This window comes from Lonchura striata, chromosome 4 (assembly GCF_046129695.1).
Source record: "Lonchura striata isolate bLonStr1 chromosome 4, bLonStr1.mat, whole genome shotgun sequence".
Classification (NCBI taxonomy): domain Eukaryota; kingdom Metazoa; phylum Chordata; class Aves; order Passeriformes; family Estrildidae; genus Lonchura; species Lonchura striata.
The window spans coordinates 43,249,533-43,268,254 of NC_134606.1; the positions used below are offsets into that span (position 1 = coordinate 43,249,533).

The 18,722-nt window shown below is 38.6% G+C and overlaps 1 protein-coding gene across 3 annotated transcripts in view; it reads left to right on the forward strand.

The window, feature by feature from the left end:
- FBXW7 (F-box and WD repeat domain containing 7) overlaps positions 1 to 16,008 on the forward strand; it is a 174,827-nt gene extending 158,819 nt beyond the window's left edge. For all 3 annotated transcript variants that reach the window (XM_021530198.3, XM_021530199.3, XM_021530200.3), the window contains 7 exons: positions 130 to 253; positions 2,119 to 2,255; positions 3,966 to 4,079; positions 7,247 to 7,428; positions 8,470 to 8,695; positions 12,697 to 12,907; positions 13,951 to 16,008. In XM_021530198.3, the coding sequence (XP_021385873.1) occupies positions 130 to 253; positions 2,119 to 2,255; positions 3,966 to 4,079; positions 7,247 to 7,428; positions 8,470 to 8,695; positions 12,697 to 12,907; positions 13,951 to 14,219 (1,263 nt within the window). In that variant the 3' untranslated portion in view covers positions 14,220 to 16,008. The remainder of the gene's footprint in view (positions 1 to 129; positions 254 to 2,118; positions 2,256 to 3,965; positions 4,080 to 7,246; positions 7,429 to 8,469; positions 8,696 to 12,696; positions 12,908 to 13,950) is intronic.
- Positions 16,009 to 18,722: the final 2,714 nt, after the last annotated feature.

Below are 18,722 nucleotides of genomic sequence, written 5' to 3' on the forward strand. Positions count from 1 at the left end.
AGATTGTTTAATAATTTATCGTTCCAATTTTCTGTATTTCAGCCCCTGATGTGTGATAGTAAATGAAGTTATTTCACTTTTCTCTTCAAAAGCAGTGCAGAAAATACACTTTCTTCTTATTTTTTACAGCTGGCACTGTATGTGCTGTCATTCCTGGAACCCAGGGACCTTCTGCAGGCAGCCCAGACATGTCGTTACTGGAGAATTCTGGCTGAAGATAATCTTCTCTGGAGAGAGAAATGCAAAGAGGAAGGTAAGGCTGAGCAAAATGATGGATGTAATGGTCGAAGTGTTGCCATCATAAAAAGTGCAGTTCATTTACATAATAAGCTTAAAGTTTTACAAAGGCAATTCTTGTGACTTTAGATTTAGTGCTAGTTATGCTTTAAGCTACATGATATGTATCTCTGTTGAAAGCAGGAAATAGAAATAATCCATGGAGTGCTAGAGTTTAGGCTTGAATATCTTGTTTATAAAGTATACTAGTTGCATGTTTTTAGGATACAGTTGGGTTTGCTTTTTGAGGATTATGTTTATTTAAAACGCAACCAAAAGAAATAACAGCTGAGGTGTAAAAATGATAGGAGTATAGCCTGGCAGTTGTAGCGTGGAGGAAAACCTGTTTAAGTGGTTGGTAGAAGAGCTGCAGTACTTTCACATCACTTGTAGGGTAATTAAGGCAGAGATGGCACACTGTAGTGGGAGAAGGTGCTAAAAGGTTTGCTTGGAGGACACACAGTCCATTAGCTGCATGGATATTATCCTGTTCATGCCAAATCAAGAAGATATGGTGCTCCAGCACTGATATGAATGGGCAAAAAAAGGCTCCCATGAAAGTAGCCATGTATTTGAGCACATGGAGAATGTAAGCTTTTATTTTTAAGGATAATTATAAGAACAAAGAGTCTGTTTGGGCCGGGGGAAAGGGGGGTGTAGAAGACCACATACGTGTGATCCTAGAGCAGTCTCATCCTGGGCACAGGACCCTGTCCAGACTGCCTTGGATTATGGAGACAGGGACTTCTGAGGGGTTGATGCAAAGGCTTCAAAAAACAAAACAATGTCAATGTCAATTGTAGCTGCTGTTTGTGAGAGCACCTAATTTGTTTTCTTGTATGATGGAAAGCAGGTGTCTGACCTCCTAAATCTTCTCTAAAGATTCTCCTCTTAAAAATTTCAGTGAAAATGCATTAAAAGGACAGAGTGAGAAAAAAGGAGAAGGTTGAAAGGGGAATGAGCTTACATTTGTGAGCTTACAAGTAAGAATAAATACATCCAGGCAGGAGAGCACAGGCAAGCAGGCCAGTATTGCAGCCTGCTTAGCCTCAGTGAGCTGCTCAGTAACATGAAGGAGCCCTTAATTCAAGATTGCAGGCAGAGAGGGGGCTAAAGGCAGAAAAGTGAAATCCACATACTGGCAAGACACGAGACTCCTGCCAGTAATGAAATACAGTGGAGAGAAGAGCTGCATAGAAAAGAGAGCAGGTGAGAGAATTGTAGAAAAAGCTGCATCTGTAGATAAAGGGTAAAACAAAGCTCCACTACTTAAGTGTCAAGTCAGAAAGGGCATAGCTGTACTTAAATTCCAGCCAAGAGAGGACAATGCCAAAAGCACTCAGCCTTTCAGATCAAGAAAGTAATTAAAAGCTCACTAATACCAGGAGTCACAGTGAACTTAAAGGTAATGAAGATGGGTGACCAGAGTGGAGAACCACAGACAGAAAAGTTGACTTCTTTAACGGTTTCAGAATAAGCATATAAGTTGGTAAGGAGGTTTTTGGACAGTGCCCGTTTATAAAAAGCAATATTCTGTTGCATTGCCTTGGAAAGGGGGATCCAAACCCAAGCTAGGAGGTTGCCAGCAAGGAATGATGAACTAGACCATTTTCAATCGTAATTATGGTAATGACTATGCTGAACTGACAAGGACAGAGTATAAATCTCTGAGGAGCAGTGTGGTGTCACACACAAATGTTGGCATGCAAGAGATTGTTACATTTCTGCCATATTTTAATGTCAGGGGTCACAGTAAAGGTTTGGGAGGGAATGTGTTTTCTGTGGGGTGGCCTCATCTCTTCCCCTCCCCCCCCCCCCTTTTTTTTTTAAATGCCATTTTAGGGATTGATGAGCCATTACATATCAAGAGGAGGAAAGTAATAAAACCAGGCTTTATACACAGTCCGTGGAAAAGCGCCTACATCAGACAGCACAGGATTGATACCAACTGGCGGCGAGGAGAACTGAAATCGCCCAAGGTGAGGTTCTGAGCTCTGTGCACGGGGCCGTGAACAAAGCAGGATCAGCTCGTGGCTCGGGTTCTTTCCTTTGGACAAACAAGACTATCCATGCACAAAAAGCAGTGAATTGCTACAGAAAAAAGTAATTTGTGTTTTAGCTTACCCTGGCTTTAAATTATTTTCTGATTACCATTTTGGCAATGTGTTATGCTTCATACTGCAGAACCCTTTCACTGCTCTTCTAAGAATTTCTGTAAAATTTTGTGAATTCTTATAAACATGCCAGTCTCTTTGAGACTGATAAAAATGGAAAATTTATTTGAAATACTTATATTTAAACATACAGACACATATACTGTACATATATAGGTGTATATGTATATATTGGTAGAGCTGGGTCATTTTGCGACCTAAAAATACTCCACAACTGTTCTGTGATCAATTAATGCTTTATTTTTAAATACATTCTTTTAAATTGAGCAGCACAAGACAATAGCTTCATTCTGTGTTAAGATTTTATAAATGTTAAAATTATTTTAATGACATAGATATTTATCATTATATCCTTCACAAAAGAAGACATGAAGCAATATTTAAAACATTTGTAAATCAAATAGCAACTCTCTAATCAAACCTGATAATAAACAAGCAGCCAGAAATGTCAAGAAAGCCCATATTCGTAGCTTTTTAAGATTTTAAGGCAATTTACCTGTTTTCTTTATTAAAAATAGCAAAATAAAATAAGAACAAAAGAATTCCCATGGAAAACCTATGGCTATATCCTGCTGTTTATTTGGCTGTCACTTATGTACATCTCTGCCAATGGTTCTGTATTTCTTGCGTTGATATGCCACATCAAGTTATCTTGGAATTATTAGTAAAATTACAGCCTCTGGCATTATCCTAATGCCATTTCATTTCAACGAACATCTTAAAAAATGTTTGGCTATCTTAAATAAGAAATTCTCATCCTATGTATTCTAGTAAGGATTTTTTGGTTTTGTTTTTTTTTTTGTTTGTTTGTTTGTTTTTGGTTTGTTGTTGTTTTTTTTTTTTTTGCTGTATTGCAGTAAGATAGAATTACAGTTTTTCCAAAATCAAGCATTGAAAATCTCACCTCTATAAAGCAACATTCCAGTCCACATTTCCAGCACATGGAATTGTTGCTTTTGTTTGCATTTAATTGAGTTGATGGTTTTCTAGTTTTTTACTTTGGTGCTGACTGGCATTTAACAAAATACAATGCTTGGCTGGTAAGGGAAAAAAACAGATGTAGTCAGCCTTGACCACTGAAATACAAATACTCAGCAAATAGTCAGCCCATCTTTGCATTCAAGATTGAAACAAAAGGTAACAGTCAATTGAAAATCAACTGAAAATCAATTGAAAAATAAAGAGATGGCATAACTGCAGAGAAATAGAGCAGTATCCAGTTACTAATTTAGCCCACTTTGGTTGGTGCTTTTTCCTGGTGTTTTCAGGAGGCTTGCAGTAGCTGTAGTGTGCCTGCTAAGCAATGCAGCATCACTCCATGGAAGGAAGGAAACACCTTCTTTGGTCCCAGCTGGCGGTAAATTAGACTTGACACATGGGATTAAGGGGCCTTATTATTACTGGAGCAACTCTAGCATTTTGTAATTTATGAATCAGAAGAGCACTTTGTTTCTCCTGCTTCTCTAATCTCCTGCATTAAATGGTGACTGTCGCTTTTGTGTTCTTGGTTGCCAGGTGCTCAAGGGCCACGATGACCATGTGATCACGTGCCTGCAGTTCTGCGGGAACCGCATCGTGAGCGGCTCCGACGACAACACGCTCAAAGTGTGGTCAGCAGTCACAGGCAAGGTAAGGTGCTGCCCTGCTGGATCCTTGGGAAGTGAGCCACAGGCAGAGCAGTGGCCAAAGTGCTGCTGTGCCTTCAGACCGCGCTGCAGGGTGGCCTTTGGTGCTCTGGGGCAGGAATTGGAAGGTGTACCGGATAAACGTGTGGGTTGCCTTTTCCCACACACAAACTCTTCCAGTTCAAAAAAGTGACCTTGATGTGAAATTGCAATGCTGCTCATGTTACCACTGGCATATATCCTTGTTCTCTTGGCAATTCTGCTATTCTTGTGGAGTCGTTTGTGACATGGATTTTAAAGAATTTGGACAGAAACATTACTTTATCTTCCTTAAACCTTAACTTGGGCTGCATTTACCCCTCTGGATCTCTTTTTCTCACTTGTGTTCTAGCATTCTTTCTAGTTTTTGTAATGGAGTGTTCATTTTACTGGCTCAGATATCAAATACAGAGTTTGTTTTTCTTTCCAAGCTACTATATTGCTGAGCCACCAAAAAAAAAAAATTAACTTGCTTTAGGTTTAAATATTTCCTATTAAATTAGATCCAGCTCAGGCAGGAATTTAATAAGCTTCAATAATTTAATTCTGGCTTAGAGGAGCAAAACAATATGTGCAATCAAAAAGACAGTACTGAGCATTTCAGTCATGTTAGAACATCACAGCTACTCAGCCCACAGGTTTTTTTTTTGAGGTGACTGACTGACCAAGGATGTAGAAAAGGCCTTGGGGAAACAGTACTTTTTCCTTTTAGACTGGTATTGTGTGCACTTAGCTTGGTTTTAATGGTACAGATAACAACAGGACAGCTGCTGAGGATAACGTGTTTAAGATGTAAAAGGTATCCACTTCATAATGTGGAAGCTGAATGTATTCAGCATTTGTCATTGCATGCCCAGAAGATCCTTGAAGGGATTGTTAATCCTACTGTGGGTAAGAATAAAATTAAGAGCCATAGGCAGCCTCACCCTGCTGCTGTTGGATTCCTGACAACAAACTGTCTAATGAAGGATCCCATAATGAAATTTATGTCTATTTTAATTGAAAAGGGCAACCTAAACACAAATGAAAAATACTTTCTTTGTACATACCACAGTCCCAAAAGCAAAATGTTCCCTTAAATATATCAAATTAAGCACAGTGGCATGACTTAACGATTACTATTCAGTAATTTTTTGAAAGTAATTACAAAACCTAGAGTGGCCATTTACCCCAAACCTTTAGGAGAGCTAGAAATTTTGTCTGAAAGATGGAAGCATGCTGTATCAGCCCTCATGCTTACTGATGCTGAAGAATTAATAAAATAAAGAAACCCTAAAGGTTGGTTTTTGCAAATGAACATGACTAAATAATTCCTTTGACAGATGTAAAGCCCAAAATAAGGATTCTGTGTTCTTACTGCTTTAACAGGATGATTTCTTAAAATATGAGCACATTGGATGTAATGAGAAAAAAAGACAACTGTAGAAATGAACATCAGCTATGAACTAAAAAAGATGGATTTGATAGCAGTGAATTAAACCAGGAGCCAGTAATTGCAGAAAACCAGTTAAAAATTGTTAAAGAACAGTACAACAAAAAAGCAAACCATTTTCAAGGATGCTATAAAGAACAGGATATTAACAACAGGAATCACTATACTGTCACTGATACAGAAAAAATACTTTGGAAGAAAAGTTGTGTGATGCATTACAGCATGCAGTAATAATAGACCATTTCAGCAGAAACTCATGCTATCTACTGAAGTTATGGTTTTTCTTGTTAGGGTTGATCTAGATAATGTGTTGTGGGTTTTGTTTTGTTTTGTTGTTGTGTTTTGTTTTTTGTTTGTTTGTTTGGGGTTTTTTGTTTTTGGTGTTTTTTTGTTGTTGTTTTGGTTTGGTTTGGTTTTTTGTTTTTTTTTTTGTTTTGTTTTGTTTTTGGAAGTAACCTTTGGCTTAAAATTAGTGCATTTTCAAAAGGTATGAACACAAGGAGAAGATCCAGGACAGGACAGTAAGAAAGCCAAAATGCATCAATGTTTTAAATGGAGTAAACCGAAAGACTGGGTATTTAGGATACACTATCTCAGATAAAAAATATTGGACTGCGTCAAGAGGAGTCAACTAACAGTTAAAGGAAGGCCACGGCAATTAATGCCACTTAGCATTAGATTACAGAAAAAGAGATCCTCAAACTGCCTTGACCTCTTTTCTCATGCAGTTACAGGTTTGCCTGATAAAAATAATAGTGCAGAAGTAGATGGCTGTGTGCACTGAAAGACTCTGTCCCCATGACGGAACTGAAGAAAATAGAATAATGCAAAAATCAACATGGCACACATTTGAATGGGTTAGAAAATGGGTAATTATAGAGACCATGTTGTTAAAGTAAATGCAGAATCTTCATGGAGTATCTTTCTAGAGGAGTCTTGCGAGGATCTTGCCTTGTCTGTACTAATTAGCATTTATTGCTGCCTGGTGGGAAAGCACATATAGTTATTACTTGTAAGGAAAACAGGCTGGGAGACAGAGACAAGCCATTGTTCCGGGCCGACAGGGGTTTTATAGAGGAAGGTGTGAGCAAACACTGTCTCTACATAGTGAGAAATCATGTCATACATTTGGGATCAGACAACGGAGGCTGTGCTTATGTAGTGTGGGATTCTCTCCTGGGCAACAGTAAAGTCTGGAAAAGATCTGAAACATGGTTTTGAAGGAGGTATGCTGTAGCTGTGGTTTACAGAGTGCAGTGTTTCTTGGATAAACAAACAGAAAAATACAACAAAAATATATGGTTTATAGATTGGTGGTAAAACTACCAAGTGTGTGCTCTTTCCACTTCTAAAACACTTCAAAAAGCTATTGGAAATCCTGCAGTGACTCAGAAAAATGCCAGGAATATGACTCAGGGCTGCAAAACATGTCCTTGTATTGAGAAATTTGGAAAGACAGCTTAGTTTGTCAAGGGAAAGATTACAAGAAAAATTCCTTTTAGTTGAAGTACCAACAATTGAGAGAGAAATTTGATGAGTATTTTTTAAAAAGGGGATTTTTTTTGTTCAATCAGAAAGAAGTCTCCAGAGGTCTTCCAGCTCTTGCTATGAGAGCCAACTCTTACAGCCAAGATTGCTTTTTCGTAAAGTATCCATTCCGCTGTGTCAAAAGGGTAACTAAGGAAAATGTTTCTTTGCAGTGTTTGAGAACACTGGTTGGGCACACAGGCGGAGTGTGGTCATCACAGATGAGGGACAATATCATCATCAGTGGCTCCACAGACAGAACGTTGAAAGTCTGGAACGCTGAGACCGGGGAGTGCATCCACACCCTGTACGGACACACCTCCACCGTGCGCTGCATGCATCTCCACGAGAAAAGGTGAGGCTCGGTGCAGAGCTGCAGCCGCAGCCTGGCCTGGCACTTACACACTCCTGCTCACAGAAAGTGCTCCTGAAACCTGGGGACCTCATCCAGCACCCGGTGAAACACAAACCAGGCAAAACATAAATCAACACAAGGGAGGAGATGATTAACAGGAGCAGAAGCATAAGAATACTAAATGAAGAACTGGAAATTGAGTCATGTACTTCAAAAAGTCACAGTCTGCGTTATTTCAAAGCTAATTCTTTGTTACACCATGATCCAGTCTCCCACACGGAATAATTTCTTCTTTTGTCAGTGCTACAAACTCTTAACTCATTTTGTCAAATAACCTTCTAAGTAGTGTCACTGAAGTATTTTATTTAAATTTTAACTGATGATAACATAATTTTTGCAATAGTAAACCATGTCTTGATTCAACAGACATTAGAAGAGCTCTGTTATTTGGCTGTCGTATGGAGCTGTTGACAGAGAGATTGTTGGTTGCATTTCTTCTTTGTTGAAGAATGATGAGATTTTTCCGTATAAATTCCATTAATGTTCATTCCATCTCATTTCTATTATTGCTTAAAAAAACTTACAGAAGTATAAACTGAAAAAAAACCAAACAGAATCACTGTTACTTTACTCAAAGTGAAATTTCTAAAGATCTTTGTTTATTTGTTATAATTAGTCAACTCAGTTATTATATAACACTGGCTGGAGCTCACCATGTTCATAAGCTTTCATAGGTAGATACAACAGTCCACAGAATTTCTCATGGCATTGTTTTGCTGTTCAGGAATGAAGTGCCTTTTTAAATGCTGATTGCTAATTATATCAAATAGACAGATCCTGAGGAGGTGAGTAGAGCAAGGAAAACACTCCAGTCATTTGAGACCCCATTATAATGTCACTCCAAGCCAGAACTTTGGTGGCTGGTGCACCACCTCTATCTAATGTTCCAAAGCAAAACTCAGAACCCGTTTGTAGCCAGGTTTGATTGCTGTAGTACTTTGCTGTGCCATGCTAAGTGCAGGAGGGCTCTCGTTGCTGCAGGGTGGTCAGTGGCTCTCGAGACGCGACGCTGCGGGTGTGGGACATAGAGACGGGCCAGTGCTTGCATGTCCTGATGGGCCACGTCGCTGCAGTTCGGTGCGTTCAATATGATGGCAGAAGGGTTGTAAGTGGTGCATATGATTTTATGGTCAAAGTGTGGGATCCAGAGACAGAGACCTGTCTGCACACACTGCAAGGGCATACTAACAGAGTCTACTCGTTACAGGTATGTGGTTTTTATCTGCTGCTTTAGTTTCATTAAGTAATATTTTAAGTTAGTTTATTTCATCTTGTTTATTAAGTTGTGGGTACCTAGTACAAAATTATACAGACCACAAGAATACAGAGGCATCTGTAATAAACCCCTCTTTCATTTTGCTAGTTATATGTTGTCTTAATTTAGAAACAGAAATTTTTTTTAGAGTAGGATTTTTTTAAAGGACCCAATACGATAAAGCCCAAATCTCTGTACTAGCAAGTTATGTTGTTTTGTGGATTTATGGGTTGTTTAGTTGAAATTTTTTTTTCAAATCTTGCATGTGTTTTGGAATAGTTATGTTTTTGCTTTCCTCGAGAAATCCCAAACTTATTGTTTTAAATAAATCAGAGGATATAGCAATTGACAGTGTGCCAAAAACCCTATTAAATTAATGTTCTGATTTATGGAGATCTGTTTATCCTAATTTTCTAGTCCCATCTTCCAATTCTAAACTATAATTCACAGTAAGGCTGAACTTAAAATTTTAATGCTCCTATGTAAATCTCTAGCTTTCTACTTCCTCTTCTCTGAGTACAGGCCAGATATACAAGTGTCAGGCTGTTTCAACAGCAACATGTTAATGTAGGTGCAGGTTATTATGGTACTGCTTTGTGGCATCTCTGTATTGCCCACCAGTTATCCACAAAGCTAGCAAGACCTCATGTCTTGGGTCTTTACTAACCCAAAACATCATCTTATTCATTCATAGAGTCAAAGCGTCACTTCCAGGCATTGAAAGGCAAAAGAAATTAATTTCATGCTTGTGCCTGTTCACACCACAGTCTGGCAGGACTTGAAAAAGAAATCAACAAAGACAGTTCAAAATTGGGAAATGGCATTCAGCATGTAAATGCTCTGATTTGTGACTCAGAAAGTGAAGCTCAGTGCTAGAGACATTTTTCATAAAGCATTTGATATCTCCCCGTAATATATTAAATATGAACAAAGTTCCTAATTGGTTTCCTTTCCCAAAAATATGTAGCAAAATCTATCAAAAACTCCAGCCCTTCCCTTACATTCATATGCTGAGGAGCGTTCTTTAGACAAGCAGCAAGTTAAAAATGCTCTACTACCTACCTACCTCTCAAAAATATTCAGAGGATTTATTTCATGTAGGGCAGTTTGGGAACGGATGTTATTCTACCTTATCTTCACCAGTGGCTTTTGTTTTGGCATACGAATATTTATGTCTTGCTCTGATACTGTGGTAATAATGGATCAAATGACTGGGTTGTGTTACACATCAGTATGTTCTGAAACAAGGGAGAAGGGCGTCAGGGAGGCTACAGGTGCTTAGGGTGTGGAACAGAAAGATTCTTTCAAATTGCCTGATGGCTCCTGTCCTTAAGCCTGAAGTAGCCCCAAACAGCAGAACTCCCATAAGCAGAACAATCAGATTGAATAAGCCAGTCCTCCATGGCAGGTTCTATTATATCTCCATATTTCCCTATGTGTAGAACCTAATATTTGCTAGAGATCCTCATGCAGCAGTTGAGGACCACTAACTGTGCTGAGTTTTCTTACTCTTCTTACCTGCCTTCCCAGTAACCCATAGATTCTCAAGGCTCATGGATAACTCACTGATCCAAAAACCATTGTTTGTTTCACTACAGCACCATCGATTTCTCTGGATGCCCAGTCTTAAACCTTTCTGAATACCTTATGAACAGGGAATACAATTAGTTTGCGGGAAAAGGGGAAAAGAATTCAAAATTTGTTACATCAATCAGGTTTAATTATTTTTAGAATAGAAAAATATTTTCTAGTGTTCCCAAGTCTTTTGGGCTATCTGGCAGTCCTTGTCTTTTTATCTGAAGTCAGATTATTTCCCATCCTCTTTTGAAAGCAGGGGACCTAAAAGAGGGTCCAGTCAAAGTGTTATCAATGGTTGCTAGAAGTGAAAGGTTATTTTTATGCCTTCCATTCAGATAGCAGAGGGTTTTTTTAGTGTATTTTCACCAGGAATGCAGTGCATGCAGCAGATAAGCAGTCTGTGTGCCAGTTGCTCTCCATTCTTTGAATCTAGGTGCCATGCCCAACCATGTCTGACTGCAGAGATCTAAGATACTCATTTCTGTGGGTCTTATAAGAAGCAGCAGCCTCAGATAGCTGAGTTCCCTTAACTGGGTTTGTTCCTTGCCTTATCAGGTACCAGTCAGTCCACATGGACCAGTAGTGTCAGCCTTAAATATAAGCAAGATTCCTGTCCAGCCTCCCTTCTCCCAGGCTGCAGCTGTACCTTCACTCATTCCCTGCCAAGTTCAGATCTTCACACTTTTCACTTGACTGATACACTCTTTGCCTTTGGTCAGTTCTACTCTTTCCAATGTCACTCAAATCCTAATGAAAATAGTAAATGCCAGAGCTCTCTAAAACTCTTTCTGGTTATCTCTGATAGCACTCTGAACAAAGTACTGTCCCTGCCTCAAATTTGTCCCCTCTTTGTAAGAATACAACCAAGACATTTGCTATTTCACATGGCTTTTTACTCCATCATGGAAAAAAATCATATTGGTTAAGATAGTTTTCCCACAAATCTGTGTTTGCTGCTACTTACCACATTACAAAGGGCTTAAAAGTTCCTTGTGGAAATTGAAGTTAGGCTGATTGATCCATAATTCCCCCTATCCCATCATCTCCAATAAAGGAAGGAATTGTATTTTCCATCTGAAACTTGTCTATCTTCCATGGGTTCTCAAAGATAGCAGCAGATGTCTCTGAGACTGTCTTAAAACAACTTGCCCCGTGATTTTGTTCCCCCATTCTAGCAAAAGCTTGTACTCACTTGTCATTGGCACTAGTGCTGTGAGGCTACGCTCACATGGCTGAGGATTGAGACAAAAAGAAGTTAAATAGCTGGCCTCAATCAGTGTTTCCTTCCCACTGAGGATAAATGAGGGGGTTTTGGCCTTCCTCTTGATTTTTTTTTGTTTGTTTGTTTGTTCGGGATTTTTTGCAATGCTTTTGGTTGGGACTTGTTACACAATAGTGGAATGGCTCTTGCTAGTTTTATCTTGTGTTGTGCCCTGCCTTTCTGGTTTTGTCCCAATGTGCTCTTTTATACACGTCTATTGATGTAGTTTCTACTTTTTGTACAATTCCTTGTAGTTCAGCCAAGTGGGTCTCAGTAATTTACAATACTTCCTATCTTTCTTTTACACAGGATAGTTTGTGTCTTTAAGAAACTGCCAACTATCCTGAACTCTTCTTCCCCTCATAGAATAGATACATAAAATCCTCATGGGAAGGAAGTCTAGGGTTTTTTAAGTATTCCTTCTTGAAACCCACTGGTTTTATTCTACTGCCTTTTCCCTTTTTTGGGAATTCTGGACTCTTATGTCATTGTCACTATAGCTCAAACTCTTTTCCACCTTTCTATTCTCTATATGGTCAGTCCTCTTGACCAAAAGAATCTCATATCTTAGCCTGTATGCTTTCCCTACAATGACTGGAAAGTTACACTTCCTTGCTGTACACAATTAGGGTTACAAAAAGCTAAATTTCACATTTTTCAATTACTTTTCCTTCAATTTTCTTATGCTGTGATTTTTGTGTAGATGATTCTGGAATAATGTTGTTCTCCTGGTTAAACTCCCTCGAACTTGTAATAAACAACGTTGGCTTTTTAACGTTTCCTTTAGGAAAAGTACTTTCTCTTACTGTTGCACACTGCAGGGTAGTCAGGATCTGCTGTGATTAAAAGAGATGTATTGCATTTCAAAGACCAGTGGCTCAGAGTCTCTTTTCAAACCATGTCCCTCAAGAGCCCACATGTCTTGAGCAGAAAATTGCACTGACCATGAAGCACCTGCTGTGGTATCAAACATGGCCATCTCTACTGAGTTCTTACTTTGTACTGCAGTTTCTGAATATATACAGCATCTAACCTTGCATTTAGTGTATTAAATGCTTAATAGCCTTCTTTGTAAGGTCCTAATATAATTGTAATAGATTTACCTTTCTTGTAGTTTGATGGTATCCATGTGGTGAGTGGATCTCTTGACACTTCCATCCGAGTTTGGGATGTGGAGACAGGCAACTGCATTCACACTCTGACAGGCCACCAGTCACTCACAAGTGGAATGGAACTCAAGGACAATATACTTGTGTCTGGGAATGCTGATTCTACAGTCAAAATCTGGGACATCAAAACAGGACAATGTTTACAGACATTGCAAGGTAAGTTTAAACTACCTTTATGTAAATCAAGCAGCCTACAGTGATCTGTGCTGCAGATTTTACATTTAAAAACTTTAAAATAATTACATACAAAGAAACAAGCACTGACCACTTAAAACTTACATATTTTTCTGATGACAGCTGTATGATCTTTTTCTGAACTAGAAGAACAAAATGTATTTAATCTAATCTATTCAAATCACTTGCCTATTATGAAAGGCAGATGGTCTGGACCGATAGCAATTTGCTATGGGTATATTAGCCTAATAAGCCACAGAAATACATAGGAAATTACATCTCAAAATAGACAGTCAATGTATTTATTTAGGGGTCACTTGAATGTTTCAAAGCTTACAGTTTAATTGGATCAGGAGGCAAAGTAGTACACTGTCTGTTTTAATAAATCAAGAGATGCAAGTGGAAGATGTTTTCCTTATTTTAGTAAAAATAAAAATTTTTTTTTTTCTCCATGTTGACAGTTGCCACTCAGGCATCATGAACACAAACATGTGGTTGTGTTTCTCCCCACAAAAAAGGTCTTATATAATTTTCATATATCATGCAGCAGTGCTGGCTGGAGCAGAAAATTAAATTTCCCCGTAAAGCAAACTCTGCTGCTTTAACATATATATTTATATGTCAGCATATAACTGTCAATATTTACTGATGGAGTTAGCTCAGAATAAAACTTCAAAGGGACTTGAAGACAAGCTCTTACAGCAGTCACCTCATTGAGGATGGTTAAGTTCATTTTCGTGGATGTCCGGTTTGCCCAACTGCCAATATACAGCACAACGAGATCACTGAAACAAAGAAGAAAACACTGGGTAATTTTTTATACCTGCTTTCACTTTTTGAAAGCATGGCAAGGTTTCTGCACCTTTTAATATACAATCTCAGGAGTATAACAGATAGTTCTCTAGTAGTTCTAATAGATGGAAAGAGCTGTATGCAAATAGCGAGGTGTTTGTTCTAGACGCAGCACTGCCTGACATTGCTTTCTAATTAATTACAAATAGAAACGTTTTTGTTTACTCTTACAGGTCCCAACAAGCATCAGAGTGCTGTGACCTGTTTACAGTTCAACAAGAACTTTGTAATTACCAGCTCAGATGATGGGACTGTAAAACTTTGGGACTTGAAAACGGGTGAATTTATCCGAAATCTAGTCACATTGGAGAGCGGGGGAAGCGGAGGTGTCGTGTGGCGAATCAGAGCTTCTAACACAAAGCTGGTGTGTGCAGTTGGGAGCCGCAACGGGACTGAGGAAACAAAGCTGCTGGTGTTGGACTTTGACGTCGATATGAAGTGAAGGGCAGAAAGATGAATTTGTCCAAACGTGTAGACGATGTTCTCCTTTCCCTCCCCCCTGAAAAAAAAAGAAAACAGAAAAAAAAGAGAAAGGAAAAAAATCCCTTGTCCTTGGTGGTGCAGGATGTTGCCTTGGGGCAGCAGATCCTAAAGACCTACAGACTACGAAGGAGAAGACAAAGATGACAAACTATAACTGACAAGAGAGGCTTTTGCTGTCTCGTCACATAAAAAGGCTACACTTTTGACCGGGGCAGCTTTGCAAAAATCCAACTTTAGAAATGAAACCAGGTGCAATTAATTTCTTTACTTTCCTCCAAATGCTCCTTGAGCAATTTGGAGTGGGGGAAAAAAAAAAAGTTACAGTTCTTGTTAACAGGTTATTTTACCACAAAGATCTTGAATTAAGCTGCACAGGCGAGCCTGCTCGTGCACCCCTGGGTCACCCTGGGTCCCAGCAGCCCCTCTGAGCAACGCGCTGTCCCTTGGCCCCGCTCCGAGCAGGGGGTTGGACCGGACTCCCTCCAAGGTCCCTTCCAACCTCCATGAGCAGTCACTGGTTGACTTTCAAAAACTAGAGAGCATCTGCAATGAGAAAAACAAACAAAAACAAAGAGTCCATTCCTAGTGTGGAAAAGCTAAAATATTACTGTGAATTGTTTTGTACAGTTTTATCAGAGCTTTTTCTTTTTTTTTTTTCTTTATTCCTCTTTTTTTTTTTTTTTTTTGCCAACCATTGCCAATGTCAATCACAGTATTAGCCTCTGTTTAATCTATTTACTGTTGCTTCCATCTACACTCTTCAATGCATAAGTTGCTCTGAGGTGGCAAGTTGTCCTGGATTTTGAGAGTCCTCTGATGGATTTAATTCGCAATGCTGGTGCTAGAAGTAGGTCTTCAATTACGGGATTGTTGTCCCACCCCTGTACTGTATTCCCAGTGGCCAAACTTATTTATGCTGCTAAATGAAAGAAAGAAAAGCAAATTATTTTTTTTTATTTTTTTTCTGCTGTGACGTTTTAGTCCCAGACTGAATTCCAAATTTGCTCTAGTTTGGTTACAGAAAAAGACTTTTTGCCACTGAAACTTGAGCCAACTGTGCCTCTAAGAGGCTGAGAGTGGAAGAGTTTCAGACAATTAAGAGTGAAGTTTGCCTGCAAATAAAGAATTGAGTGTGTGTGCAAAGCTTATTTTCTTTTTTCTGGGCAAAAATTAAAACACATTCCTTGGAACAAAGCTATTGCAGCCTGTTCTGTGGGGAAATTTTTCTTTGTGAGGGCTGTGGTGAATGGAATGAACATACATTAAAAAAAAACTGACAAAATTTTTAAAAAATATTATAAAATACAAAAATTAAAATAAAGTTGCTGGTCAGTCTTAGTGTTTTACAGTATTTGAGAAAAAAAACAACTGTTACAGTTATTGCTGGGAGGAACTGACAGAGCAAAAACTTAAGGTTTTTGTAAAGATGTCACATGCAAACAAAATGAGAAAAGAAAGAGTCAAATGGTTTGCCTCATTCTCCAAGAGCCACAACTCAAGCTGAACTGTGAAAGTGGTTTAACACTGTATCCTAGGCTATCTTTTTTCCTCCTTTTTTTTTTTTGTTTTTATTTTATTTATAGTCTGATTTAAAACAATCAGATTCCAGTTGGTTAATTTTAGTTATGTAACAACCTGACATGATGGAGGAAAACAACCTTTAAAGGGATTGTGTCTATGGTTTGATTCACTTAGAAATTTTATTTTCTTATAACTTAAGTGCAATAAAATGTGTTTTTTCATGTTAGTATGTCTTTTTTTATTATTTTTTTATTTTCTAGTTGTTAATTTAACATTATGTATCCTGTGAGGGGTAAAGCAGGTCTAGTTGCTCATCTTACTGGTAGATGCTGAAATATGTCTTGGGACTTTTTATATAACCCTTCCACGAACAGGTGTGTGAGTGTCCTCTCCTTCAGTTGCCAGTAGGATTTGTCACATGGGCCTGGACAAACATGGGGGAAGACATTGGCTCCTTCTCACAAGGAATGTGTCAGGACCTTGCTCTGCAGGGGGAGGCAGCTATAAAAAGCTGCTAAAGTACGTAAAACTTCTTCCGATAGCATCTTGTTACTGCATCTTAAATTGAAACCTGATGTTTATTATTTATGGATTTCAATCAGTTGATTGCAGTTGACAGCAAATAATAAATCCATAAATACAACCAAAATCAAAGTTAGGATTGTAGGAGAGCCTGAAATAAGGCTTCAGAACAAATAATAAAATAACATCATTCCACATCAGTCCAACACGCAGTTTTATCAGAGTCTTGAAACCAAGGTAAGTCATCATCTGTCCCAGAAACTTAGCACTTGAGTGTCAGGTTCTGTCTCAGATCTCCTTGACCAAAATAATTTTCTTCTGCATAAGCTTTTTTTCAGGGTATAGCATTTGCTTGTTTGTGACAGTTTTCCGCTGTAGAAAGCTGTCATTAAAAAAAACACCCAAAACAGTAGGAGAGAAAATGCATGGATGGAAAGGGAAAATATTTATATACTTAGATATCTATGACTATGTGCAAACAAAATTTAATTCCAATCTCTACATTATGCAAAACGTGCTGTGGTAAAGGATCATGCTTCCATCTGGCCTCTAGAGATTAAAAAGCCATCCGAACTGACTGAGCAGCTCCAAATTGTAAAAATCTGTTCCTTGGGTTGGTGCTTAAGGAAAAAAAGCTTGCAGCAAGCAGTGACAACATAAAAGCTGTGATTGCCTATTATTTATGTAAAAACAATTAAAGAGTTAATCCTTTCCTAAAATGGCAGTGAAAGACTGCCAGGACGTTGCAGGTTCTGCTGAGAGTGCAGGCCAGGACACTGAGCCCCCCTGATGGCAGAAGGTGCCCTAGTGTGGGCTGAAGTACTTGTGAGAGGGATGGAAATAGAGGGTAGAAACATGAATATTTAATGCAATGAGCAGAGCAATAGCCTTTGAGATTATGTAATTTTCTTCCATGATTTGTAGGAATTGCAACAACATGTTTTCAAAGAGCAAAGGCGCTGGCCTGATGGTGCAGGAGGATGAGAGGTTTCTGAGTAATGTGCTGGAGGGCAGGAATACAAATCTGGGCAGAAGAGTGAACAGACAGAAGAGGGAAACTAACAAATCCAGGTGTACAAGTCAGTTCAAGTACATTTTGGACAGCTAATATGTCCAGGAGGAAAATGTGCTTAACCAGAATTGAGAAGTTTTCCTGTTGACGGTGTAGGTCCAGCAGTATCTAAATGTTCAAATTAATACAGAATAACTTGTTTTCAGACTCCTTCATCACAGATTTAGGTTCAAATAAACTATTGGCTGCAAAGCCAAGATATGTCAAGATTGTCACATTAAATACAAAAAACAACACAATACTTAAGAATATTTTTAGAAAAGCTTTTCCCATTCAATAAAACAACTTTACAAAGTTAATTGTGTTAGCACTTTAAGGACTTCTAGTATTGTGAAGTCTGTTTAGGTTTGTAGGCGTTGCATATGAGCTATCTGAATAACACAGCTCAATAAGCAGAAATTTTGTGACTTAAGTGATAGAACTTCAAAGATGGGGCTGTAGTAAACACATTACATGTAAGAAATTGAGCAGTTTCTCTTTACAGTCCCCTTTTGTTGATGTACTTAATCATAATATAGCTCACAATATGAACTCTTCTTCTTCAGCAGCATGTGCTCAAGTGAGACTGCTTAGGAGGCATCTTCATTCCATGAAATTAGATTTTAATTTTAAGGCGGGTGGAGTGTTTGGGGTTTTTTGTTTTAAATAAAAACATTTAAGAATACTTGTATAAGACTGTAACATCTTTATGCACTCAATACACAGGCACTTTTTGAATCCAGTGGCTTAGTCATCATAGGCTATGTCAAAATACTGCAGCTATCCTAGAGAGATAACTGCAGTGGTGTTTCTGGCATTTCTGCTCTCTTCTTTTCATGCTGATTCCCCCTTTTCTTTTAGCTTTTGTCCTAGAAAGAGCTTTCTTATTTTCTCCTGTATGTGAAACCACATCAACAACACTAAGTTTTGTTTTATGCAATAATTTTTAATGGGCCTTGATTTTACACAACAGTAAGTGAGAACTAGTATTGCCACTTTCTCTCCAAGAGCTTGTTCCTGTGATCTCAATTTATTTATTCAAGAGATAGGACCAGACATTTAACAGCTGTGTCTACACCAATTTTTAGTTCAGATCAGCAGCTTTCCCAATAGAGCACAGTGCTGCCTTGGAGACCACTAACAGGATTCCTTCAGGGTGTAACTAAATCTGGAGCAGCTCTCCTGAAGCACATTCCAGGCACTCAAGCCACTGGAGGAGCATGTGGGACCAAACCAGAACTAGTTCAGCACATGAGCACATTAGTTCTCCAGGACCAGCATTTTGTAATTGGCATTACAGTTCTGCTCCTACTGCACAGCACTAATTGCTGGTGTGGACACAGCCATCAACAGATCCTCTCCCACAGC